Genomic DNA, 26,221 nt, shown 5'->3' on the forward strand with positions numbered 1-26,221 from the left:
GCACTTTCCTTGCAGGGAGATTGCTCCAGAAATTATAAAGAGTCTGGCACTTGGAGCAGTAGACTTCAGATTTCTCTGAGTGAAACTGTTTCACTCCCCCTATCTTGGATACTGGCTTAGTAAAAAAAGAGAGAACAAAGTGGTCGTCCTCAAGGTGAGATGCCATTCTAGGGGATCCAAACTGTATTTTTTCTTCCGCGGTCTTTTTCCCCACCTGCATGCCTTGTTCTCCAGCACTGAAGCTGGCCTGATAATTCATTGTGCTCGAACATCATTCAACAAACCGTGGAGACTTCTGGGAGCTTGTTTCCTGTTTTAAATCTGGCCTTGCAGTTTTTTGGGTGGGATTATAACGATCTTCAGAAATTATTATAATCCCACTCTTGTTATCCAAAAAGCTGGGCGTGTTACTAGTTGACCTGTTTTGAAGAATGTCTTCATTTAGTACTGGTTTTGCAGACCTGCCTGTTTTTAAGAAGCTGAGTTAATCCAGGGGGACAAAATGTACACTTGCAACAGTGGTTGAAGGTCAGTGTCCTTGGCATTGATTTTTGGCTGTCACGGATGTTTTCCACTAGCAGGAGCAGTCTATAAAGGGTTGCTCTTATGAGGGTTATTAAAATAGTTTATGCCGTTGCTATCCCCTTGCTTTTGTTTTGTAGCTGTTCAGGGTGGAGGAAAGAAGTTCCTGTTCCCTCTCCTGCATTGGTTGAAAGTAGTATTTCAGCCAGGGGGGCAGAGCTTCGTTGATTATTCTCTTAATTCAATTTGAATAAAGCAAAGGGCCATCCACAAAATTGCTTCTCTTGACAATGGTGAAGCATTTGGTAATCTTTAAGAAGTAATATTGTCTTCTAGTTGGAGATGGGCTGAGGTTGCTTGCCTGGATGCTAGAGGCTCTTTTGGCCAGCTAAACTGAACATCCCAGCACTAAAGTGCACCTTATGCAGTTGATTTGTCTGCTTTGTCATCTCTCTCTCAGAGTAAATTGAACCGTGATCAAAATTGGAAGGATCAGAAAAAATACACCGAAGGGAACTAAATTGCTTACTAAACTGGAGGGGTCAGAGTAGCAAAAACTGCTGGCAAAAAGGAAAGGTTCAGTCCTAATAAATGTAGATGCCCCTACCCAGAGAAGGGGGAAAAATGATTGAGTTTTATAATGTTAGGGGGTTCATCAAGAAATCGTCCTTGGTGTCTTGGAGCAGGCGTCTTCTGCTTTTGTGTACTTAATGGAATTATATTTTTAGTTTTTCATGGCACTGAGCACTCCAGTTGCAACAGGGAAGATGTTGTACCTCTCCTTCCCCACTCCACAAGTCATCAAGATAAGGGGAGATGGAGGCACATTGAGCCAAGGAATACTTTTGTTGTGTGCACAGAGCTTAGCAGAGTGGGATCCCAACCCTACCAACAGCAGCAAGGCCCGGGGAAGAATAAGGAATAGCTGTGTTCTGGAGATGTTACTTGTACAGTAAAAGAAAAAAAAAACCTATAAGAAAATAGTAAAAACTAGATTAAACTGAATGAATAAATTAGGGTCCCCTAATTGTATTGGCTGCGCATACTTATTTTAGGCCATGTTAGGTTAAATTGTGTTTATAGAGCCCACAACGAACAGTTTTGGTTGCCTTAGGCATTATCTTCTAAATAAATAGGGTTGACAAGGAAATGTTTAATTTTCTTTCTGTGTAAAACGCAAATGTTGATGCTCGTTTGCAAAGCAAAACCAAGATCTTTTATCGGGGGTAAGATTCCCCCCTCTCCATTTCCCTCTCCCTCTCCAAACGGTCAAGACTTGGGTGGTTAGGACACAAACCTGAATTATGGAAGATGCATGTGGCTCTGTGCTGAATTGGCCAGTGTCTTAGCTACTGGGTTACTTCCCCCTTCTTTTTGACCACCGATTCTGTTCTGGATTTGACTTCCTTATGTTTAATGCTTAATTAAACCAGAAATGTTTCTGCTCCAGGGTGTTTTAGTTTCAATAAATCAGCACATTTTGATAGTTTCATTAAAAAGTCTCTGGCCATCTCTAATTATACCGTATTTTATAGCCATTTCAGGTTTTCACATTGAACGGAAATACAAGGAAACAGCTGTTATTTTTATGTACGCCTCGTTTCTTAAATTACAAGAAAACAGTTAACTATGTCAGAGGTGTATTTTGTCCTGGTGTATTTTGAGAAGCTGCTGAGCTACTTTAGTGACTTGACCTTTCAACGCATCTAATTTAAGTTCAGCTTTTCCTGTTAGTCCTTATCCGGATTGTTGTTGAATGTGAACCAAGGCTCAGCCTAGAAATTTTACAGATTTTTTTTTTTTTAAATTGTGCAGAATAGAAACAATTTTGGAGTAGTTCTTGGGAGAAACTAGTAAAATGCTGCCCCTGAGAAGAGCGTGTCTGTAAGAGTGCAGGAGGTTCAGGGGAAGGGTCAGGGAGCTTGTGGGAGTTTGGTAGGTAGCAAATGGGGTGGCTTCACCTTGGTGTCAGGTACATGCAGCTCTTCAGCCACTTCAGGCTCATCGATGCCCGTTGCTCTGGGTTGATTATACAGCATCCTCCCTTGCTTGGGGGATTGCTTCAAGTTTACCAGCCGGCTGCTCTGTTGCTTTCCTTAGTCTTACAGACAGACTTTTATCCCTTAGATCCAACTGGTTCCCCAGCTTCTTCACGGAAACAAAGGAATTTCCCGTTAATCCTTGCCACCTTGATCTTCAGGGGGCAGGCTGCAACATCTGCTGGGCGAGAGAACAGAGGGAGCTCCTTGCTCTGCAGGAGCTTTTTAGTCTGGGGATCCTCATGAGCCTGAGGTTCTCTGTGCTTGCAGGTTTAGCTGCCACTTTAAACTGGTCCTGCACATGTGCATCCTTTTTTTTTTTTTTTTGGAGAAGAGGAGAGCAAGCAAGATTTGGCCTGAGTAGCCCTGCAAAATGGACACTCCCCGGAGAGGGGAGGAACCCTGGATTCTGGCCCCTGCTCCCAATGTTGCTTAAGCATTTTGTTCTTAAATAATCTTTAGGTAAAATGCACAAGAAACATTGGGTATAAAACCCTGAGCTTGCTCCTTCCTATTTGGCCTACTGATGGTTTCTTTCCATTTCTCCCAATGGTTCAACTTCAAAGGGACTGATGGATAATGCCCTTGACCTTGCACAAACCTTAGGCAGGATGGGGGCAGGGCTGTAACTGGGTTTCCCACCCATGTTTGGTTGCTACTCATGCCTAGCATTTCCTTTGGCTATAAGTAGGTGGCTCCCTGTGTAGTTATTATGCCCACTGAAATAACTGGAAGCACTTCGGCAGCAAGATGTGTATGTCTGGCCAAGTAACTGTAGGTTTAGAAGTTGAGATGGTAGAATAGGGTATATGTAGTATAAGCTTCAGTTACTGTTTTGTACTAGGTAGAAATCTGCAGGTGTTAGTGGTGCATGGGCACCGAGGGGGAGGATCCCATTCTAAATCCACCCTTGTACCAACAGAGATGCTGTGTAGTAAGCATCTTGGTAATTACAGACGGGCACTGGTGACTGCAGTCCAAATGGTGGGTACCTAACAGGGCTTATAATCATTTCTATTGAATAGCAACATTTTTTCACCTGCTGTTATCAAGGAGTTTTGTATCTAAAGAACCAGCCAAACTTCATGGTGTACGCTACATGAATGCAGGTGGCCAGTGCCCTTAGGCCATCTTTGCCATCTCTCTCATTGTTGCATGCATGCTCAATTTACAGTCTGCCTTTGATTGCAGCAACTTCCGATCTTTCCGAGCACTTGTCTTCTCTGCCCACCATTTAAGTGATCGTTCCATGTCTTGTCCTCTGGAGTTTGTAACTCATACCTATGCAGAGCTTAGCATGGAGGGGGGAAGCCTTTTGTGTCTCTTTTGGGCTTTGGGTCTTAAGGCCAGTTCCTTTCCTCCCTTTACCCGAGAATCCATGCTTGCTCATTCAAATTGGTGGTGTTGTGTGGGTGTCACCAAAAGAGACTTCACTCCATTCTGCTATTTAATTTCCTCCCTTGCCCCAAGGAAATCCAGAAAAACGTACAGCAGTGGTGCAGCGTAATCCAACCCCAAGTTTCTGTAAGTGTTGAACCAAGTGTTGCTTCAAGACCATCTGTTTTGTGGGTGGGGGAATAATGACTTGTAGATTTTGACTCAGTTCTGGCGAGCAAAATAGATAGAGATTTGGCTCTGCCTGCTGGGGTCCCGCCCAAGCAACTCCTTTTCATTCTCTCCATGGACCCCGCTCCAGAACTCGGCTCGGTTTCTCGCAGTCTGCAGCTTCAGATAACACAATAACCATGTTCCAATGTATTAAACTTTTAACATCCTCAAGATTCAATTAATCTTATCTTTACAACTCCCAATTACAGACACTAATTAAGTGAAAGTCGCATTGTGGACTAGGGATATTACATTAATCATCTGCAGCCTTGGAGCCATAAATTAGTTCTTTCCCAATCCTTTAGTGTTTTCCCAGAAAGAATGGAATGTTTCATTTCCCAAATTTAAGGGACATTAATCCCACAAAGGAGTTTGGGATCGGGATTAATTTTATCACGTTTATGTAAGTGATAAATGGACATTTAAAAAGAAAAGCTCTACCGGCTTTACCCAAGACGAATGAAATTGTATTGTTTGATAATTATACGATTTAAGGCACTGTCACCACTTTGGTCAGTGAGTCTTGGGAGCATGTTGCTATACTTATTACTGTTTTTCCTGGGATTTTTTTTTTTAATGTTGTCAGTTTAAACCGGCTTAAAGGCTAAATGTTGAAGCACCTTCTGCAGAATTTCCTACTTTTGTCAGCCTTTCTGTGTTTGATTCTGCCCCTCCAGATCATTATGGGGAACTTCACTTTGACTCACTACAAAGCGAGTGTGGGAGGTGGCTTTCCTTGTTACTTCTTGCACTCTGGGTACATTATCCTTGTGGTTTTAGAACTGAGGAGCAGTACCCAGGGGCTGACCTATAGATATATCATATGCACGGTGTACTTCAGAGGTTTTACACACAGCTGGTAGCTCTACCGGGTGATGAGGCTTTCCAACATGTTCGATTCATAGATTGTAAGGGGCCAGAAGGGACCTCGGAAGATCATCAAGTCCAGCCCCCCTTGTACCAAGCAGAAAAGACAACTGGGGTCCAGTGACCCCAGCAAGGTGCTTGTCTGAGACCCTGTTTTCAGCTTCCTAAAAATTTGCCAAGCTAAATCTTTTTAGCAGATGCATGGCAAACAGAACCAAGGAGGTGATACTTCCCCTCTATCGGGCACTGGTCAGACTGCAGTTGGAGTACTGCATGCAGTTTTGGGCTCTGCACTTCAAGAGAGATGTGGATAACCTGGAGAGGGTCCAGAGGAGGGCCACTCACATGGTTAAGGACTTGCAGGCCAAGCCCTACTAGGAGAGACTAGGGCACCTGGACCTCTTCAGCCTCCGCAAGAGAAGGTTGACAGGTGACCTTGTGGCTACCTATAAATTCATCACGGGGGCGCAGAAGGGAATTGGTGAGGCTCTGCTCACCAAGGTGCCCCTGGAGGTCACAAGAAATAATGGCCATAAACTAGCAGAGAGCAGATTTAGATTGGACATTAGGAGGAACTTCTTCACAGTTAGAGTGGCCAAGGTCTGGAATGGGCTCCCAAGGGAGGTGGTGCTCTCCCCTACCCTGGGGGTCTTCAAGAGGAGGTTGGATGGGCATCTGGCTGGGGTCATCTGAACCCAGCACTTCCCTGCCTGTGCAGGGGGTCGGACTCGATGATCTGTTGAGGTCCCTTCTGACCCCAACATCTATGAATCTATGAATTTTTGGCTGCAACTTTCCATGCAGGATATCTGTCTTAAGCATTTTAAGGTAAATTGCAGTCAAAATGGCTTAGCCAAAGTAGATAGTATTCCTGAGCATTAAGCCATAGGGCATTGTTTTGCCTTAATAAAACCAAATCTGCCTGCCTTTCTTTGAGTAGCTCTTTTGCCTGTGTATTTTGGAGCAAAGACATTTAGCATGTGTGCATATGTCAGAGAGAGACTTCCTGTGAAGAAACCTTCCAGATCTGATCCAAGAAACATAGAAAATGAGGGTTGGGAGGGACCTCAGGAGGTCACATCTAGTCCAAACCCCTGCTCAAAGCTGGACCAGCCCCAACTAGATCATCCCAGCCAAAGCTTCGTCTTAAAAACCTCCAAGGATGTTACCCACCACCTCTCCGGATAACATGTTCCAGTATTTTACTACCCTCCTAGTGAGAAGATTGTTCCTAATATCTAACCTAAACTTCCCTTGCTGCAACTTGAGCCCATTGCTCCGTGTTCATCATCTACCCCCACTGGGCACAGTCCAGCTCCATCCTCTTTGCAGCCCCCTGCAGGGAGTTGAAGGCTGCTGTTAAATCCCCTCTCAGTCTTCCCTTCTGCAGACTAAATAAACCCAGGCCCCTCAGTCTGTCCTCATAAGTCATGTCTCCCAGCCCCTGAATCATTTTCATTGCCCTCCGCTGGACTATCCAGCTTTTCTACATCCTTTCTGTAGTGGGGGTCCCAAAACTGGACAGTACTCCAGGTGTGGCCTCACCATTGCAAAGTAGAGGGGAATAATCAGTTCCCTCAATCTGCTGATCCAACTGGAACGAAAAAGTTCAGCTTCTGCTCAGCAGATTACTTTTTGGAATGAACAGTAAAGATCTCCAAAGATTATATCAGCAATGAGTAGTGTATTCTCAAGATGACCAGGAGTTTTCCTGGATTTGCAGCTTGTGGGTCTGGTAGCCTGCGTTTGTCCAGACACTGGAAGTGAGAAGAGGGAAGCAGGTTCTTCTAGGCGCTCACTGTAGACATCCAGGTAGTACGGAGGAGAAAGTTGGTTGCAACAGTAGAGGTCTTGTCTCATTCTGTCTGAAGAAACAAGAGTCACTCTAAGGGGCTAGGGATGATGATGAGTTGGGACAAGGAACTATTTTGTGGGGAGGAGAAGTAGGCTGTTGGTAGGTAGGAAACCTGGGAACTGGTTTAGTGGAGTCAGGGGATTAGGAGGCAGTGGGTGTTTGGTGGAGAGACAGAGATTAGATGAGGATCAGGAAGGGACGACTGGGTTTGCTGAGCAGGATGGGTAGGAGTGGTAGGGACTGGGAATGGCTCAGCAAGTGGAGTGACCTTGGGGTGAGAAGCCCAAATACTGGAATGGAGACTGGGATTAGGATGGGAAGTGGGAATGGAGAAGAAACGGTACTGGGATACAGGCAGGCTGGAAGGAAGAGGGTCAAACTTGTGGGGAATGGACAAAAGAGTCTGCCTTAATTAAAATATGTTGCCATCCCCTCCTGAATGGAACCCAAGTTTCCTGACTCCTCATTCTCATACCAACATCTGTGGCACTTTCTGGCAGATTATTTTATTCCCTTTTTATTTCTAGTCCATGCAGAGGCTGGTATTTGGTGCCTGCTTTCATTTAGTCTGTTCAAGTGCTAAAGGTCTGACTGGTGGTTCTCTAGGTCCCAGCTCCTGCTGTTGACCCATGTGGATGTTGGTTTGATGCCATATGAGGCCATTTCTATTTTTTATCTTTTTGCTTTTTTGTCACCCCAGGCAGCGGATATGCATGCTGTGTTCAAAGGTTAAAAAGTCACGCCTGAGAAAATTAAAACACCAGAATTAAGGTTGCCTGCATATTAAGTACTTATTTTGTTGCCCTCTGTCTTTTTATTGTATTTTATTTTTCTAGGAGGGAAGATAGACTGTTTGTCCATACCATGGAGAAAGGTCTATTTGTCACTCAATGAGCTTGTGAAGCATGTAGTCCTAGATTATCTTGCCAAAGGAAAAGGCACTTATAACAGGTTCATCCTTTTTCATGTTTGGATTTTGTGGGTTTTATAACCCTTGAGATCCCTCAGTAATATCTTGGAAGAAAAACAGGCATGTGAATTATTGGGTTCCTGTCCCATATGTTCTGCTGAACTTTTAATGAAGTTGCTTTTGTTTAGTGCCTAGATACTCCTTTGATTAAGGTTGTATAAATATATAGAATAATTTCATCTAGAACTTCTTATCTGTTAAGTTTCAGTGCAACCTCCCGGTCTTATCTTGTACGCGTCTTGTACGCATCTTTCCTAATGAAAAAAAAGTTTAATTCATTCCTCATACTGCTTTACTCCTGGGTTTCCCTGCGCTGCATTACCATATTGCCTCATTAAACATCCTTTTAAAATCTTTCCCTTCTAGCTCATGATTCACTCTGTGTGAAGTCTTCTGATGCTGTAGCACATGAAAATAACACAGAAGAAGACAACCCATTGTGCCAAGCACTCAAGGACTTCAGCTTCTCCAAAATAAAATTTTGGTTTTCTTCCTTGTATTGTAATGCATTTAATTGATACCATTAACATTTTCTAAAATTTTGGGGTTCTACTTCTAGCTGCCAGCAAATTGTTGGAGTTGTGCTACACTCCCTTCTACCTGCAGTTATTTAAATCTCAGTGACTTGGGTTCTTGTTTTTTTTTAAATTTGTGATGCTGTATTTTTTTTCTGATGCATGTAAATTGTTTCCGTAGGTATGCCATACCCCCGGAGCATGGCAAGCGGCTGGAACGCCTGGCAAAAGGTATGCTCACTTGCCCACTTTGCTCATGTTGCTTCTGTTCAGACAAACGTGGATATGTGTTATGAACACATCCCTGGGATGAGTCGCACCCTTGATTTTTAAATCGATTCATGTAGCATTGAGACAGGCCTGCTTACTATAATTTGCTCTTGCTAGAGGTAGCTGATGAATCTACACTGGGTATATCAGCCCCACAGCCAGAGACCTTGTCATCTTGTCAGCAATGCTGTAAACAGTTGCTGCTGGTACAAGTGGCTTCTCAAAGCCTCCGTCTCCTGACACACCAAGGCTAGGCTAAAATAGATGGAAAAACTTTCATTTTGAGATGTTAAGACCAAACCATGGAGCTGTCCTGGGAATGAATTCAATAAGAGACCCACCATGCCTCTCCGCATGCCATACATGGCTTGTGCCCATCGCAATGACATGAGCTCTACTGATGCCTTTGCTTGGAGGGCCAGCTCCTGGGCCGCTGTGAAGCTTTCCCTCCTCACTCTGCTTTGTGCAGCCTTTGAAAGAGGAAACATTATAATTATTTGTGCTTCCCTCCTTATAAATCTGTTAAAAACAAACAGCATTTGTATTGATTACTGCTGAACATTTTTCATAAAGAAAATGCTTAGAAACTCAATAATGGTGGATACAAGGATCATAATTATGGGAATTCTCTGTTCCCAGTGTATATATTGTCTTTGGGAGTAGTCCTCTTATACTGGGCCTCTGTAGTCTGATTATTTCTCTTGCTTCCCCTTGCCTTATGATTGAACCCTGTTTAGAAAGGAGACGTAGATCCGAGGCCAGTGGAGCGGTGGGACACTCCCTATCCTTTAAGGATCTTTCATATTCTAGAATCATTTTATTCTTTTTGATGAAGCAGACATTTCTCTTCTGAGTTTTCAGGGTGGGGGAAAGAGTCTTCTCTAGCAAAGTGATTATGTAAATGTGCCTGCAGCGTAGAGTCAAAACTCAGTCATTGCATCACCAGAGCTGGCTCATCCTAACGAGGTCCTGTATCCTTTCAGTTCTTAATAAGCCCTTTCCCACCAATTTCCTCCTGGAAACCTTCTGCTTAATAGCTTAGAAGAGTTTCTCTTCATGCATTGCTCTTCCCAGGACAGTTCATCCAGGTTCCTACTTTTCAGAGCCCATCAAAAAGGGAAAGGTAGGACTGAAAAAAAAAAATATGTTGGCCAACGTCTTAGTATGCAAAGAAAAAGGGGAGGACCATTGCTGTCGTTTCTGCAACAGTGGTCACAACATTTTTTTAAAGGCTAGCATCTTATCACATTCACCCTGCCTGGCTTGGATGTAGAACATCCTTACTGGCCTCATCCTACTGCTACCCCTGCCTTCTTTGTGATCATGAAGGATTCCTATGAAAGATTTCTCTTCTTGGTGTCATTCCTGGAATTGTGAAAGCATGTGGATTTGCTCACCGAATCTCAGACTAGTCCCATAGCAGAATTAACCAGCCAATTTGGCCACCACTTTCATCCTTACTGGATCACAAAAGCATTTTTTTTTTTTTTTTTGCTCCTGAGCTCTACTTGTTTTCAGATACAAGCCCATCTTCAGCTGCCGAGACCCCCATGCGAACACGCTTGTTTGGATCCCCTGCCCCTTTCCAGTGTAATCCTAGGGGCTGCAGTATAGTGCCAGCTCTTCAGTGGCAGGGATAAAGTTTGGCACTCCATCACGGGAGGCAACATAAGGATTGTAGGATGGACTTTGGACAGTCCTATGAGGGTACTTATAAGGTGTGCTTGAGTTGTGCTTAATAGATTGCTGTTTCTGCGCACTTAGAAATGTTAAGACGACTCTGCAACGTATGGGGAGCCGTCCCAAGTCAAATCCTTGCTTCAGGACAGTTAACTGAAAACAATGCCTCCCTTTCCAGAGAGGTATACCTTGAGCATCACACTTATAGCAGTCATCATATAGATGACTTACTCTGCGTTCAGTCGAAGATGATGGAAAACAAATATCTGTGACACCTGTAACATTTGGAAAATGTTTCCGTTCTGTTTCTAATTGGATGCTAGCTTCCAAGCTGTACTTGCAATATTAAAATTTCTTGCTGACAATCTAACAGTTTTATTGATCATTACATACTAAATAAAAGCCAATCCATGGGTCAAGATTAGTTTACACTGATAGGAATGATAGTCCCAGGTTAAGGTCACATTGGCCTTGTGATCACTAGTGACATTTACATTAACAGAAGTAGCAAATTATTGCCTTGGAAGGTAGCCTGTCCAGGCTGTTTCAGATCCACCTAATTGAGTTTAGGAGTCACGTTTTCTGAAAACTATCATTTCAGTCATCAAAAAGGCCAATACTTCTAGATAATATCTCTAAATTTTAGAGAACCTGAACTCTTTCACCAGGTTATAACAGCTTAAGGAATCTTTCTGAAATCTCGTGCCATTTTGTAACTAACTCTACCTGATGTCAGTATTGGGACTTGTTAATATTGGGCAATGCAACAACCACTCACAAATTGCTAATGAGCTGATCCGTATTTTGAGATTTGTCTTCTCCCCTGTTGCTTTGCTTTCAGCTTGATTTGGGAGGCACAGGACAGGTCCTCTTCACACACTAAAATGGAACAGGGTCACTTTTTAAGCATTTCCCCCCCCAACCCTATGCGTCAGCTAACTGTATTATATAGATGTTCAGCACAGTGAAATGAGTTTGCGATTAATGTGGAAAATGAATAGCTGAGCTATAAATGGGCTTGCTGGGAGAGTTTTGGAGCCCATGGAGAGAACGTTAATGTGTTGCCACGTTATTGGTGCTAATCACTTAAAATGTGCTCCTTTATTAGTAGCTTTAATGAGAGCCACTTAAACTGTGCATTAAAAAGAGGAACTGCAGAGAGGGACGACAAACTGGGTGGCAGGCAGTCATAATTCTAATTGAAATGCTTTTAGTACAAAAAAGTAGCCAGAATCCAGTAATTCTTTGCACTTTCTAAAGCCTCCCCCTTATATCCCATCAATTGGCTTTGTTTCTAAGGCTATTTTTTTTTTTCCACAAATGCTTGTGGGATATTTTTTCTGCAACCCTCAATTTTGATTTTATTTAATCAGGTACCAAAAAATGGTCAGTGTTGTCTGGAACAGGACTGTGGGGTTGAAAGCCCAGGCAGGTGAAAGGTAGGAGACAAGGGAGGGTGAGAGCCTTTATGTGGGTTTAGGTTAGTATCCCAAGACTTCCGTAAGAGCTCGGGGCTCCCAGGTTTTGCACACGTGTAGGAACGCTGTTTCTTCCTTAAAGGCAGTAGATGGTTTAAGATGAACGGATGAAGCATATTAGGAATGGTGGCTGATCTGTAGCTAATCTGTATGCATACCTTTTACCTTTAGGTTTAAAATTGTGGATTTTTGGTATTCTGTTTCAGTTTTTTGGGGGTGGTTGTTTTGTTGTTTGTTTGTTTTTTTTACCCCAATCCTAGGCATCATGAATTAATGGACTTCATATTGCTGGTTTTGTGTCTAGTGGCACTGTTCTTTCTGATGGTGAGAGAACCTGTCCAACTCAGACCAGACTCATGGCATGCAGCCAAGCCATAGGGACTTTTTACCTTTGTAAACAGCAAAAAGTCCCTGTGCATTGTCCCTTGTTTTAGATGGTGGTGGGGTAAATATATACTTTTTTTCCCCTTTTGTGTTTTTCACCAACTGAAACTAAAAACAGTGGAATGCCTGCCCATACTTTGATGGTGCATTAGGCTAGCACAGGTAAGGCATGCCTGCTTTCATAGCCACTGGTGTACAAGAAATTCTGAGACTAGTGTTGCATCCTACCACCTTCAGATCTCCAGGGAAAATTGCTGTGTACCCATTGAGTAAACTGGCACCCATTTTTGGTACGAGGCTTGGACTTGCATTTCTGGATCCATAGGGAGACATCTTAACTGCTCTCCCAGGCGTGCCTCTTGGTTGAAAATACTCATTGTAATTTTTACCCTCCTCCTCACTGCTACCTCACTCTGTGTGCGGTGGAGGAAGGTAGTAGGAGATAAGGACCAGTACAAGGCACCTTGACCTAGGCTCTGTAGACACTGTGCTGCTTTATTTTGCTCAGAGTAACATGGATGCCCACCAGTGAGTGCATAGGCAGGGCAGAGCAGCGTGCAGAGTAGGCAGCCTACTGTTAAGCTTTGTAAGTCTTCTCGGTTCCTGGCTGCAGTACAGAAGGCAGAAGAAAAATGTTCCGGGATTAGAGCACTAACCCCTGGCACCTGGGAGACCTGGATGCAGTTTCCATCTTGTGCAAGCTTGAGCAAATCACTTAGCCTCTCCCTGCCTCGGTTCTCTATCCATGTCAGGTAGATAAATACATTAAAAAAAATGCAGGCTACTTGGATACCCCAGTGACTACCTGTGAGTACTATAGATAATTTGTGAGTGAGGATGAACATCCGTGCTTGGTCTTGAGGCACTGTATCATTGGGAATGGAAGTTCAGGGAAGAAGGCAGTGTTTTGTGAGAACCCCTGGGAGATTTGTAAGGCAGGCCTTATTGGCAAGACCAAAGATAGCTTGCTGCGACTGAAATATGGGTCTTGGGCCAGGAAGATGGTGGATGCGGGTAGAAAAGATGGCTGATGGTGAAATCCTAAAGTCCCTGATTTTGCACCTGTGGGAAACATTGCAATGCCAGCAGCATTACCCGAGGCAAAGTGCTTCGTGTACCTCCTCTTTTCTAGTGCTGGGGAATGGCCAGGAGAGAGATCCATCTGTTATCAGAGATGTCTAACACGTGACCCTGTGTCAAAGACAACTGTGGATCTTTGTCATTGTCACCATCTTGTAGGCAACACAAGCAAGATAATCAGCATGCCCAACCTTGCTGTTTTGTGTTTACCTTATGTAAAATATTCAGGCATACTAACGTTCTGCTGGCTCATTTTGATGGTGGATCGGTGTTTCCTGCTTGGTGAATCTGTCTGTGCTGACGTTCATTTCTTCTGAATACCTCTGCAGGATTTTTCCCAGGAAGCTCTCAGGGATGTGATGCCTTTCTCCGTCACAAGATGACCCTCATTTCACCCTCCATCTTGAAGAAATATGGCATCCCGTTTGACCGGGTATGTACAGAGGGCATTTCAGGGATATGTTAGTTGGCTAAGAACTGGGGCTGCTGCTTCTGTTGGAAGGAAACCATTTTGGGATGGACATGCTGGGGAAGAGAATGCTTCGCTTTGCAATATAAAAACGCGCTGTCCATTTAAACCAGGTGATTGTTTAAAAATTAAAGATTCACCGCTTGGCTAAGGCAATCCCTATAAAGTGCTTCCAATAGTGAAATTTTGCATTTGAACTGCCTTCTGCATTCAGCTAACCTAAACCTAAGCCTTGTTAATCTGTGAATTGAGGAGTATTCTGTTTTACTGGGGGGAAAGGGGAACAACGATTCTGTGGCCTCCCCAGTGGTGGGCAGTAAATGTTAGTGGTAGTTTTGGGAATCCCGTTTCTGAATTTCCCTGCTCTAAACAGAGCTCTAGAGCTAGAGACAGAAATTACCTCTCACATCACCAGACTTTTTGGTTTAAATGAAGCTTTGTCAATAAGATGATGCGACTCCCCCCTATCTTCTGGTCCGAACTAAGGCTGAGAAGTAATTGCAGAACACTTGCCCTGAGTCCTGTACTTTTAGGTGTGAGATTAATTACACGTTTTTTTGCTGCCACTCCACCCGAGGTGATTAGGATCTTTGTTGAATCAATCTTATCACTTCTGCCACTGGTTGTTAGTCCCGCACATAGCACTTATCTGTGGTCAGATGGCGTTAGTACAGGGTCTGAAGCAATGGCCAATGGCGGGGTGCTGGGCTGGGGAAATAGCTGAAGGGTACAAGAATAGGAAGAGCTAGAAATTAATAGAAGAAAAGTGACTGTCCTTTCTCATTACCTTTTACATGCCCATTTGTGATTGGTATTGCCAGTGCATTTTCCCCGAGATACGAATGCCTACTTCCTGATCATTCTCAAAGTAGGGATTTGTTAGAGTTTGGGTGCCTGAGACAAGGCACGGACCAGAATTGAAGGGCTTCATCATCCTTTGAGATGGAATTGAATGCTTTCTCTTTTTTTAGAAATAAAAAATTCTGGTGCTCTGTGTCAAGACTATGAATTCATTCAATTTACTGCTCCAGAAGCTGCTTCATTTTTCCTAGTGAAGGCTGCGATGAAGGAAATGTGAAGTGCCATCATCTGACTTTTCAGATCAGCTTACTGTCAGTGCAGTGGAGACTTGTGAGAAGCCGTGTGGTGCTTGTGGCTCAGTATCAGCACCCAGACTGGGCCCATTTTTCACATGATGGTTGATCACTGTACTATAAGGGACAGTAAGCGGAGTTTGTTTTTTTTTTACATTTCCACTCATGGAGCCTAATGTTCAAGTATGAACAGGCACATATCTGCTTTACACAGTTAAGAAACTCCATTAAAGAAGTACAGATATGGGTTTTGTAGTCCCTTAGTATGCCCGTGGTGAGAATTCACTCTCTTGTTCTCCATGACATTTTTTTTCCATTTTCCATTGGCCCAACTCTATAACTAGTGTCTCATGCTACCCTGAAGACTTTGAATTTTGGAGTCCCAGGTCAAGAGGAACATGAGCTGATTCAGACCTAAAGATAGGTCACTGCTTTATCTCAGAAGGATGATGAAAATGAAAAAGCAGGAACCTCTACTATATTTTTTACATTATCCTATTAAGAGGAGTTTGTTACTTGTCACTCTTTCCTCCTACAGAGTGTGAGAAGCAGCAAATAGGGAGATAATTTCATTCAGGCAGCCTATTAAGGCATCATTTTACCTCTCATAAAGGCCATGGTAAAGTAAATAAAAGTCTCCTATAAGACTTGAATTGGTTGCATATACCAAGCATTGCTATTTTCTTCCTTCCAAGTAGCTGTTGTAATGTTCTTGCTTTTCCTTTTGCTTGCTGGTCTGAGCAAAAGTTTACATTGACTGCTGATTGGAAACTGAATAGCTTCTGATCAGTAATGTAGCAAATTTCTACTTCTCTTCTCGGAAAAGATTTGTAAAAAGGGCAGTAAAGGAAGGATTTTTCACAACTGATCCCAAGAAGGTTTTATTGAACAGTGTCGGTTGCGGGGTAACTTGTAAAATGTTTTACAGTAGGGCCTCTCCAATGTGCTGCTTGCTGAGCAGTCTTTGTTCTAGCTTCCTAGACGGTTTTTTCCCCTTATGGATCTTTTGATTTGTGAAGCAAAGGAAATGTGCAAGTGTGTTGAGTATGAAAGATGTGTGTGTGTGCGCGCACAATATTATGAACACCAGGTGTCATGGGGGCTGTGTTTTCTGACAGTCCTCAGAGTCAGTCTTAGTTGGTCACTGCATTTATTGAAAGCCAAGAGGGACCCAAATGATTATAAAGGAAGAAATCCTTTTAAGAGCAAACTCGCTCTTTTAAAGGAGAGGGGATTATTAACATTCGGGGGGGGGAGTATGACTGGGAAGCCTGACTGCAAGAAAGCAGAAGGGATGTGCTTTCATGAGAGCTTCCCTCTTCCTCTGTGCCTGTTTGAGGTGCTCACTTAAAAACCTTTTAATAGTGAGGCGAGGGAAAGCAGGAAGACTTCCCTAGTCTGAGCAACCAACCGCTGGAAAAATCCTAACCTGGAATAACAGCTTCTGGAGCAAGCGCATCAGTGTTCAGGGAAAGACTAATGCCCTCCTCCTTGTGGGAATTCAGGTAGGGTCCCTTCATCTAAATTCCTGGCAGATTTCAAAGAAGTTAATCCACACACGTTTATAAATCTCTGTAATGGTATTTACTTCTGCAGAATAAAAGCAGATCGATACCAGAGCTTTTTAATAATTAAAAATGTGTATTTCTGTAATCCCCCATTGATTTCTCCATTTATTCTTCACGAGCTTGCAGAAGTCAGTAAATTCAGGCCTTTCTCCATGAGTGGCAGTTTGTGCTGGCTTTCCCTCAATAGTTATTACTTTTCTACATGGCCTATCCATCATCCTGAGCGCTCCTTCATTTATTGTAGGGATAATGTTGACAGCAGTGACATGGAGGATGTACACTGTGGGCTGGAAATGAAGACACCAGGATGTAGATTTTCTGACAGGAACATAATCTTTCCATCTTCTTAACTTAACGATCTGCAGCTCTGCTTTGATTTATGAAGGGGCTGGGTGGGATGGTGTTCTGTGGAGCTGAGTAAGGATCGGCCTTGAGCACCTGCATGGGTGGATCTCGAATTTTGAGAAGGGGGACGCTGATGGTATGGAGCATCATCGTGCATAACATGACTCTTTTCTTCAGTTGAAAGAGGAACTGGAAACTTTACTAATGCTCTAGGAGCCTAGCACTATATAAGATCAAAGCAAAACCAACTATAACTTTATTGGATTCTGCACTGATTTGTTAGATAATATATTAAATTTAAAAATCACAAGAAATTAGACAAAAGTGGTCAACATTGTCAAGTATTGTGTCATTAGTCCTGTAGGTGTTATAGTTAAATGTGCAGCTCTTATTCAGAATGGTAAAACAAAATCTAGCCTTCTTGAGCATCTTGACACTGCTTTCAAACAGCCTGACCTGAGAGCAGCTGTGAGGCATGTACCCCCTAGCCGAGTAGCGAGCTTGGGTGCTTGCAGACTGGGAGGGCCTGGGTGGGACTTGTCAGGGAGACTGGATAAGCATGTCCGTAAAACCAATTTCCTCCTGTCTCTTTTGGGTGTCTGCTGCATGTATGTGTTGTGGTTTAAGCCTGGAGATTTAACAGTTCTTGCTTTAAAAAAGAAGTTTGCCTTGTTCATAGAGGCAACCTGAAAGAGGTTTTTTTGAGCAGGACTTTACTGAACAAGACTTGAGGAAAGGGATGATCCTTTGACCCCAGCTGACTTCCTGCCCCTGGGGCAGGGGGCAAGACTCGATGATCTTCCGAGGTCCCTTCCAGCCCGAATGTCTATGAAATCTATTAAATCCATAATGGGAAACTTGTAACAAAAAATGGACTCGTGCCCTTGGCTAGCTTTCCATGCCTGGCTGAGTTTGTTGTAGAGCTTTTCTGACTCACTTATATATTTTTTTTAAACTCTTCTGTTTATAGTTCTTATATTTGGAAGTTGTGTGGAAACCTACATGAATTCTCTAAAAGTCAAATTTCTTTTTAACTTTCCACCTCTTACTGTCTAGACATATTTTCAAGTTATGGATGACTGTTTCTAAAATCCCATTTTAGGTTCTTAAACCATTTTGTTGAGACTTCCCCCTGGTAGGAAATAATCCCAAGTGTTGCTGCTTCCCATGCAACTACCTCTGCAGTATAGGATCTGTCAACACTTCTAGTACTAAAAAGGCGGGGTCAGGTCAAATTTTGACTCTTTCCCATTTAGGAAAATGAAGATGATACCACCTTCCTAAGGGTGTGTGTAGAAGAGTTCATGTACAAGCACTAGATTGATGACAAATAACTTTATAATCAATGCTGTATGTAAGCAACAGTAATTTTGAGTGACTTTTGAGATGACAGCTCTAGTCAGAAGTTTTCTGTGACTGAAGATCCAGTAATCTCCTTAAATCAGTAATATATATGTATATACATATGTGTGTGTGTATGTTTATGGGTGTGTGTGTGTGTGTGTATGTGTATGAAATTACAACAAAATAAACATGCACAAGTAGACAAATAGTGGAATATCATTTTTAGTATTGTCTGTCCTGTTCTGGACATGCAAATACAAGCTTGGGGAGGGCTGGCTGGACGATATAGTGAACTAGTTTAAAATCAGGATGCATGAAGGCTGAGTACTGAGTCAAAGAACCCAAGGCTGAATTGATTCAGTCTTCACAGGTTAGTCTAAGCTGTGTAGACTGAACTGATAAGCAAGTGAACAGACATTCACTTTTGATTCCAGAAATGCAGTCACATGTCTGCAGTGGCCCAGGCCAGAAGCCAGGGGACGCTAGAGCATACCTCCCTGCTCTGCTGGAGCAGACAGCTTGGACCAAGGCTAGCCTGCCCACCCTGCAAGGGAGGGTTTGCAGGGAAGATGCAAATCATCCTGGGATGCTGGGGGGCTGTGAGTTAATTTGAATCTGGAGGGGATCTGGGGCAGAAGTTCAAAAAACAGATTTAACCTAAATCAGTTAAGTCTGATACTGCATCCATCCAGGATTATTGTAAAGTGGTTTTGGCCATTTTTAAAGTGGTTTATGTGCACTGAACTTTGTTGTGCTGCAGATTTGAACCCGTTTCCAATCACTTTATGTGTAATAGCTGTCCCTAGCCAAAATGTTGCTTTCATGTGGGGGTGAACACACAATACACGGGTTATAGTCCGGAAGAAAATCCCATTTGGGTGGCCCTGCTGACTTGTCTGCCCTTAACCTAATTGCTCATTTTTCAGGAACTCTTCAGAACATTAGAGATACAAAAAGCCCTGTTTTTGTCATTTAACCCTTTGGTCACAGTGATTAAACTGCTTAAGGTGACAAGGGTTCCTGTCTCTGTCTGCTGCTATCCATTACTAAACAACTTCTTAATAGAAATACTTTTTATTGAAATGATTTTAAAGGATATTAAATCAGTACTCCAGTTGTCTCTTCTACCAGTACTCAAGAGTTGTCTTTTCCCCTTTTTAAAGATTAACTATTTATTAGCCTGTATGATGACACTGTGAAAGAGGCTCTTTTCTTCTGATCCTTCTGGAGAACCTTGCTCAGCGAAATTTCCTAGGGCTTCGTGCAGTTTATCTCCATTATGTTTGCTTCTCCTATGCCACTAGATAACACAGGGAGTATCATAGGGTTTTTTAAATCCTTTTTTCACCCCCCACCATTTTTTGCTTCCAGATCACTCAAGAAGCCGGAGAATTTATGATCACGTTTCCTTATGGCTACCACGCTGGATTCAATCATGGCTTCAACTGTGCAGAGTCCACCAATTTTGCCACACTGAGGTGGATCGACTATGGGAAAATGGCTACTCAGGTAGGTGTCTCTGTTTGGAGGAGCAGGTTCCTAATTCCTTCTAGGTGACGAAAGGCAAATAAATGAACAGGCCTGCAAACACAAATATAAGGATGAAAATAGTATCCCGCAAAGAATATGCACTTTCCAGGGTTTTATGCCCATTTGATGGGGATTGTCATTCTACTCCGTCTTCTTACCTGTAAGGTGTTTATTGCATATTATTGGGAGGGTTGCTTTAGTATGCAGAGAGAGGTTGATGTGATGTTTTAGTAGCTGGGGTGAAACAGAAATCTACCACCTTACTTAAGTACTGCAGGGAATGAATTACCCCTGAGTAACCAGTATTTTACTCCTCTGTACTCAACTGAAAAGAAAAAAAAAAAAAGTTGAAAGGTGAAGTCATGCAGCTGTTGGAAACTTGACAAAAATGTGCAAGTGACCTGCAAATAATTGATTTTTTAATTTTTTTTTATTATTATTGTTTTTTTTTGCAATGTGAGAAACTTTGTTCAGGTCTCAATTGCTGGGAGAGGCGAGGGAACCATTTGCTTCCCTGCATACAGCACCTTTCAGTTTCTGGGACGAACCTTCGTAAGAGGGCTTCAGTCAGAGACCCTTTTCTGTGCAACATGTTTCCTCTGACAGCTCAGTAGTCAGAGCTGTTCCTTTTGACAGCTCACCGGAGCTGTTGGCCTTCAAGGCAGAATGCATGCTTCATTTGTTTTGTCACTTTTTTTTATTTGCATCTACATCAGTGGCAGTGAGGAGAGAGCTTCCAAGTTAATGAGTGGATCTAGTCAACAGCAAAGGTATTTTGCATGTCTTGCCCTTAAAGGGGTGGTAAGTCAAGTCATTGGGTTTGCACAGAAAGCCATGTGCAAGTGCTGAAGTATAGAGCTAGATTGCACTTCTGGTCTTTTTTTAGTGATGGTCCATTTTTCCTGCATGTTGCGAGAGCGGATGAATATTTACACAGGTAACAGCAGTTTAGTGTGTGGTACTGTCCAAGCAATGCTAAATTGACTTGGAGAAGGACTTCATTTCTGCCATAGAGTGACATCGCCTTCAAAGTCTGAAATGGGCTATACCTGAACACTGATTTTCATAATGAGCTCGACTGCTTTGGTCCCTGGATCGAGGCACTGAGATGCATACAGATTCAGTAGTGGCTTGTGTTGTGCGTGTATGGAGTAGATAGTTGATCATGAAGTTTTTTAACCCTCCCTTCACAGCCTTGGGGATATTTATGTTCCTGACTTTTCATCTTCAAGCTGTAGTCCTTTCAGCTCTCTTCTTCCCAGCCAACCCAGGATATCCTGGACATGATTTTAGTCGCTGCTAATCATTGATGGTCATTAATCAATGTGAATGGCTGCTGCTGCTTCAGTGATGTGAGGCACTTCCTTCTGCTCCTGAGAGGCTGCATGTGTTTGTCCTAGTTTCCATTTCTTGCTTGGCTGTCGAGGAACTTGTGGAATCCCAGAAACTACGGTGACTTGAAGAAAAGTTACTCTTCATCTTCCTGCCTCTTTCTTTCAAGTTCTCAATTTTTAATGGATCAATACAGTCTGTCCAGCTAGGAGAGGGAGATGCTTGTAACTAATGACACCCTGCAGAGGCTCTTCTCTCTGCTACATCCTCATCCTCCTTGCTCAGTGTTCTGTGACATTGCCTAGGTAGGCACAGGCAGACTGGCTGCAACTATCAAATGCCATCATCTTCAGTGTCTGAGCAGCTCATCCCATAGAAAGGTGCCCATCCCTTCAGGCTGCTGAAAGGTGAAGTGCCTGCCTCATTTATTTTTCCAGTAATTTGCAGCGCATGGTCTCGGGGGATCTGTTATTAGCTGACAAATGTGACATTTGAACTCTATACTTGTTCTAAAATAAATTCCCCTTACCTCCGCGAACATACATCTTGGCAGTATTTTTTATTGACAGTTTGGAGGAAATGTGAGGCTGCTTGATGGGAATTCCACCGTGCGCCGCTGTAGCTCGGAGCATGAACAGAATTCATCAGCCAGCGCTGTCTTGCCTTGTCACATGTTGTAGTCGCATCCTGCTTCCCTCCTTGAGCTCAAGTCTGCTTTGACTTTTGTAGAAGGGCTGGTGCGAGTGAGGCTGTAGATCTAGACAGTCATTCAGATTAGACTGATTTTTTTCGATTCTGGGGTAAGGCACTAGAGATTAGGGGCTTTAGCCAAGAGCTGTAGTAATTATTTCCAAGCACGTGCGCCATAATAGAACAAGTGTCTCCAGATAGGGCTGGCGCCGACTTCGTCAGAAGGAGACTTAAAGCTATTATACTATGCTTGACTAGGGAATCATAAACCATGGAGAAAAACTTCTACTTAACTTCCAACTGGTTTTAGGCCGTGTGCAGGAAACGGAACCTCTTTCCAATACATTTTTATTAATTTTTCAAGGTCTGATGGCCCAGGGTCCACAAAAGTATATGCTAGGGCAGCGGTTCTCAAACTTTTTTTCGCAGATCACTTGAAAATTGCTGAGGGCCTCGGCAGACCACTGAACAATATTTTTTTTTTGTTCTACAAATCAAAGCACACAACTCATATTTGAATATCAGTAGTCTTACCTTACAAGTACGGGTATTATCGATTGCTCTGCAACCTTTCTGCGGACCACCCGAATGGAGCTCGTGGACCACAGTTTGAGAAGCTCTGTGCTAGGGAGTTGCAGGGCTGGTCGCAGCCATGTCGTTTTTAGTTGCTTTCTTCCCTGATGTTGGCTAGACCATAGCCAGTTCCTTTGAAGTTGAACTTCAATTTTTTCATCTTAATTTTTTTGAAATGCCATTAAATTAAACTAACTTCTGCTGAAATCAAAACTAAGTGGATCCTGTTGATGCAAAGCCGTTTTAAGGACCATGGAATTTGTAGCCGTAGTAGCTGTTCTGGCTTGGAACGTCTTTGGTGCCTGAGCATGGATTGAGTAACATCTGGCTAATATGCTAGAGAGGCAGCATCAATTCCTGTATAATTTAAAATTTAATTAAAAAAAAAAAGTGGGGGGAAGCAGGCATCCGTTATGGATTGAAAGAAAAATTCTGATTTTTTTTTTTTTTGCAGTGCTTTCTGGCTGAGTCACCAAGCTAGAATGATAGCTGGAGTAAGTGACTTCATCTCTAACCTCACGTATGCTAAGCTTCTTGAAATTCTCACCATTGCAACTCCATTGGTAGCAGAGAGGGTGAGGGACTAGTGTGAACAGGCTGTTAAACATTGTGCCTTTGTGTTGTCAAGACCTGCTCTGGGTAGGGTTAGGAAAGAGTGGTGAAAGTGCCTTCTGCCAGCCTACTCCAGTGGTCCTACAACCGCTGTGCAATTTCAAGAAAAAGATCCTTGTAAATACCTTGCCAATTGGGCATAAATTCCAAGCTATTAATGATAACAATTTTGATATTAGTGATGACTAACCAAAAAATGACCTTTATAAGGGAAGAAAAGATGAACGATACTTTTATGCAGCTACCTCTGCTTCCTGCTTCTCCCCCTTTCAAATATCTGACCCCTGCCAAGGTGTGCTGCAGGGTAAGTAAGGGGCAGGGTGGACCCCAGAAGTCTGAGATCCCATTTTGAAGATAAAGGAGCCGTCGGAAAAGCATAAAACCACAAGAGGTCTTAAATGAGCTTCGTCAGCTTCCGACTTAAAAATGGCCAAGCAAATTTGATACAAGCTCAGTTCATATCTGTGGTGACCTTGCATGGCAAGTTTGTCTGTAGCAAATTGCCATGGAGTTATGAAACACCCCCCCCCCCCCCCAAAAAAAAATGGGGGTTTATCATGCAGATTTTGACAGACCCTTAACTACAGTGGGTGCCAGCAGGCACCACTCTAATATTAAAAGCAATTTTGGGCTCATCCATGTGTTCACAAACAAGTGACATTTGGGAAGTGCAGTTTTAGATTGAGCCTCCTTGCTTACGTTGTTAGGCGGCGTAGCGTGAAATTACTGAACAAGCAACATGGAGAGCTTCGAGCAAATCTGGGGAGAGAAAGTTGAAGTGTGGAAGGAGATGCCCAATTTATTTCCAGTCCACGCAGTGACTCTTCTCTGTTTGTAGGTTTCCAGCTAATGCCAAAACTGGGATTTGCACACATGTTCATTAACCCTTTGGTACCTTGGTGGGAGATTTTAGATGAGGTGCGAGGGCTCTGCTTAGATAAGGGCAGAAGGTTCATTTGAATCTCATTTTAAGATATGAAATATCAGATGGCTGTGCTTTATGTAAACTCACATTGTCTGAACTCTTCCTGAAGAAAGGAAAGTCCTGGATGATGCGATTTTGGTCAGTGCAGTTTTTTTAATGGACCAAATCAGCTATGTTGACTCTTCAGGTCAGTCAACCGGAATAATTTTTTCCATCTGTAGTGGAGTAATTTTTTCCTGAATTCACTATCGCTGTTCAGGAATCCTGGACCGAATCGCATTCTGGAAGTACAGAATAATACTCGAGCAACACCAGGCTCTGCCTGTTGGTTTCATCGCCTTTCCTCCGGTTGCCAGCACGCCAGACTTTTGCTCCTACTGCTGCACAAGAGCCTGGTAACAGCTTGGTTTTCACAGCAAGCCGGTTGACTCGTGCCCTTCGTTTTGTTCTGTTCTGCAACACAATTTCTGCTGTTCGTAGCTGTGGGTGGATGGAAAGATGTTAAGGAGCAATTTGAGGAAGGAGTTAATATTCCATTGTGAAGGGCAACCTCAGAAAAACCTGGATACAGCAGCGCTAGCTGCCTGCCAGGCGGACAGAATGGGCGGACAACTACAGCGAGCCCTGCCTGGCCTCCAGAAATTCATTATATCCAAAAATCGAGTTTAATGATCAGTTTACAATTACAGCGCAACCAGTTCCTAGCAGAACACGCATCAGCACTAACAGAAAATCAGCAGTGGCTGCAAAGTTATGCGGATTACTAATGATGGCTGAATGGACCTTGCAGCTCTGTAAACCTGTGCCGGAAAATACTTTGTACAAAAAGCTGGTTAAAGGTGGCAGGCACTTGAGTAAATAGCTGGGTGTCCTGTTACAGCATGAGGCTTTTAAGAACCTAGAAGAGATTAATTTTGTAAGAGGTGCTTATGGGAAATGCTGTCAGCGAATAGTGGAAACGTGTGTAATGAACTCAAGAGGAATATTTGGTTTTATATGAGCTGTTATCTGTCAGCTACTCGCTCTCGCAGATGGCCTTTTACCATACTGGGGTCTCTACCAAGGAATCCTTTTGTTAGCTAAGCTAAGAGCTAGTCCATGGTAGGATTGTCACGTCAAATTTGTGCTTTCTGGTTTGTCTCTTGTATCTGCTTAGCATGTCTCAGGCTCAGGTAGGGAAGCTGAGTGTTGCCGATTCTTGGGAGATAGGACACCGCAAGTGCTCAACAATTCTCTTGCTTTTCCCGTGGGCCTGGTCTGATCTAGTTTCAGCTCTTTCATCAGAACAGGTGCTTGCTGCTTTCAGGTCAGGTCTGCTGATCTCTCAAGTAATTGCTTCTTTGGCTCCGACTCCAGGTACTGGCTTGTGACAAACAAAACTCCTTTCTGTCTCTCAAGATGTATATAAATCCTCAGGACTGATTTCTATCAAGTATGGTTACTGGGCTGTCTCCTACTGAACTATTGAAACGATTTCTATTTTTATTGGTATAGATCAGCAGGAAGGGCTTCAGCATCCCGCTTTGTAATAATAACGCTTGCTGTTTGAATCACAGATATAAAGGCTTACTGTAACCTTGTGTTGCATTACCAAAACTACTTTCAGGCCTCATCACTGCTCCTGGATGCTTGGGACGATGCCAGATTGATGACATTTGAGAACTTCCTTCCTCCAATTTTTCTTTGTCTTTCCTGACTCGTTTCCACTCTACAAAGTCACTTTCTCTCCTTCTCTCTTGGGGATCTGCTTGCGCTGCAGAGATCATCTGTATGCCAGCACACGGGTACATAGCCATGACATCATGGTGTGCAGATAGCCATTTCATTAGAGGGTATCTCGTGGCCTGGTTGCAATGTGATTAAAACTGGAGGTGTAAGTGGAACAAATCATGGGTTAGTTGTCTGGGCTCTGCTTCCCTAGTCTAATTCAAGTAACGTGAGCAAGGTAATTAAAGGAGTGAAAACTCAGACTTGGTGACCTTTCTGCACAGGCCAGTAGCTGGGGGTTTTATTTCCTTTTAAGTGCTGGGCAGCTAGTAACAGAAATGATCTCACCATACTATTTTAAACACATGACATCCCAAAAGGGTGGAAACTTGTTCCTACTGTGGGAGCATACTCCTGGAGCAGGGCTTAATGAGAAGATGTTTCCAGACTGACAGCCCTATTTAGAGGAGCAACCTTTGTGTGAATGGTTGGGTCTGAAGCCTCCATAGCTCCTTCTTGGCTTTGGTTTGTACAAAGGAAGTTGTTAGTGCGTTTTTCTTTAGCGCTGCAATATGGGAATCATTCTGGACTGGACGCATCTTAATTGTGTGTTTGATAGTAGCCAGTCTCTGGGGATTTTGCGGAAAGTATCACATACTCTCCTCCATGTCATGCAGTGAACGATACTGCTTTATGCTGGGAGCAAATGTTACTCTTGTCCTGTGGTTGTGATCATAGTTTCATAGTTTCTAGGGTCGGAAGGG

At 43.2% G+C, this 26,221-nt stretch overlaps 1 protein-coding gene across 7 annotated transcripts in view; it reads left to right on the forward strand.

The window, feature by feature from the left end:
- The window catches only part of KDM4B (lysine demethylase 4B), a 129,338-nt gene that overhangs the window by 35,903 nt on the left and 67,214 nt on the right, over nucleotides 1-26,221 (forward strand). For all 7 annotated transcript variants that reach the window (XM_019550544.1, XM_019550545.1, XM_019550539.1 and 4 more), the window contains 3 exons: nucleotides 8,558-8,607; nucleotides 13,598-13,701; nucleotides 19,460-19,597. In XM_019550544.1, coding sequence (XP_019406089.1) covers nucleotides 8,558-8,607; nucleotides 13,598-13,701; nucleotides 19,460-19,597 — 292 coding nt within the window. The remainder of the gene's footprint in view (nucleotides 1-8,557; nucleotides 8,608-13,597; nucleotides 13,702-19,459; nucleotides 19,598-26,221) is intronic.

Source organism: Crocodylus porosus, unplaced genomic scaffold, assembly GCF_001723895.1.
Source record: "Crocodylus porosus isolate Cpor-Errol unplaced genomic scaffold, CroPor_comp1, whole genome shotgun sequence".
Lineage (NCBI taxonomy): Eukaryota > Metazoa > Chordata > Crocodylia > Crocodylidae > Crocodylus > Crocodylus porosus.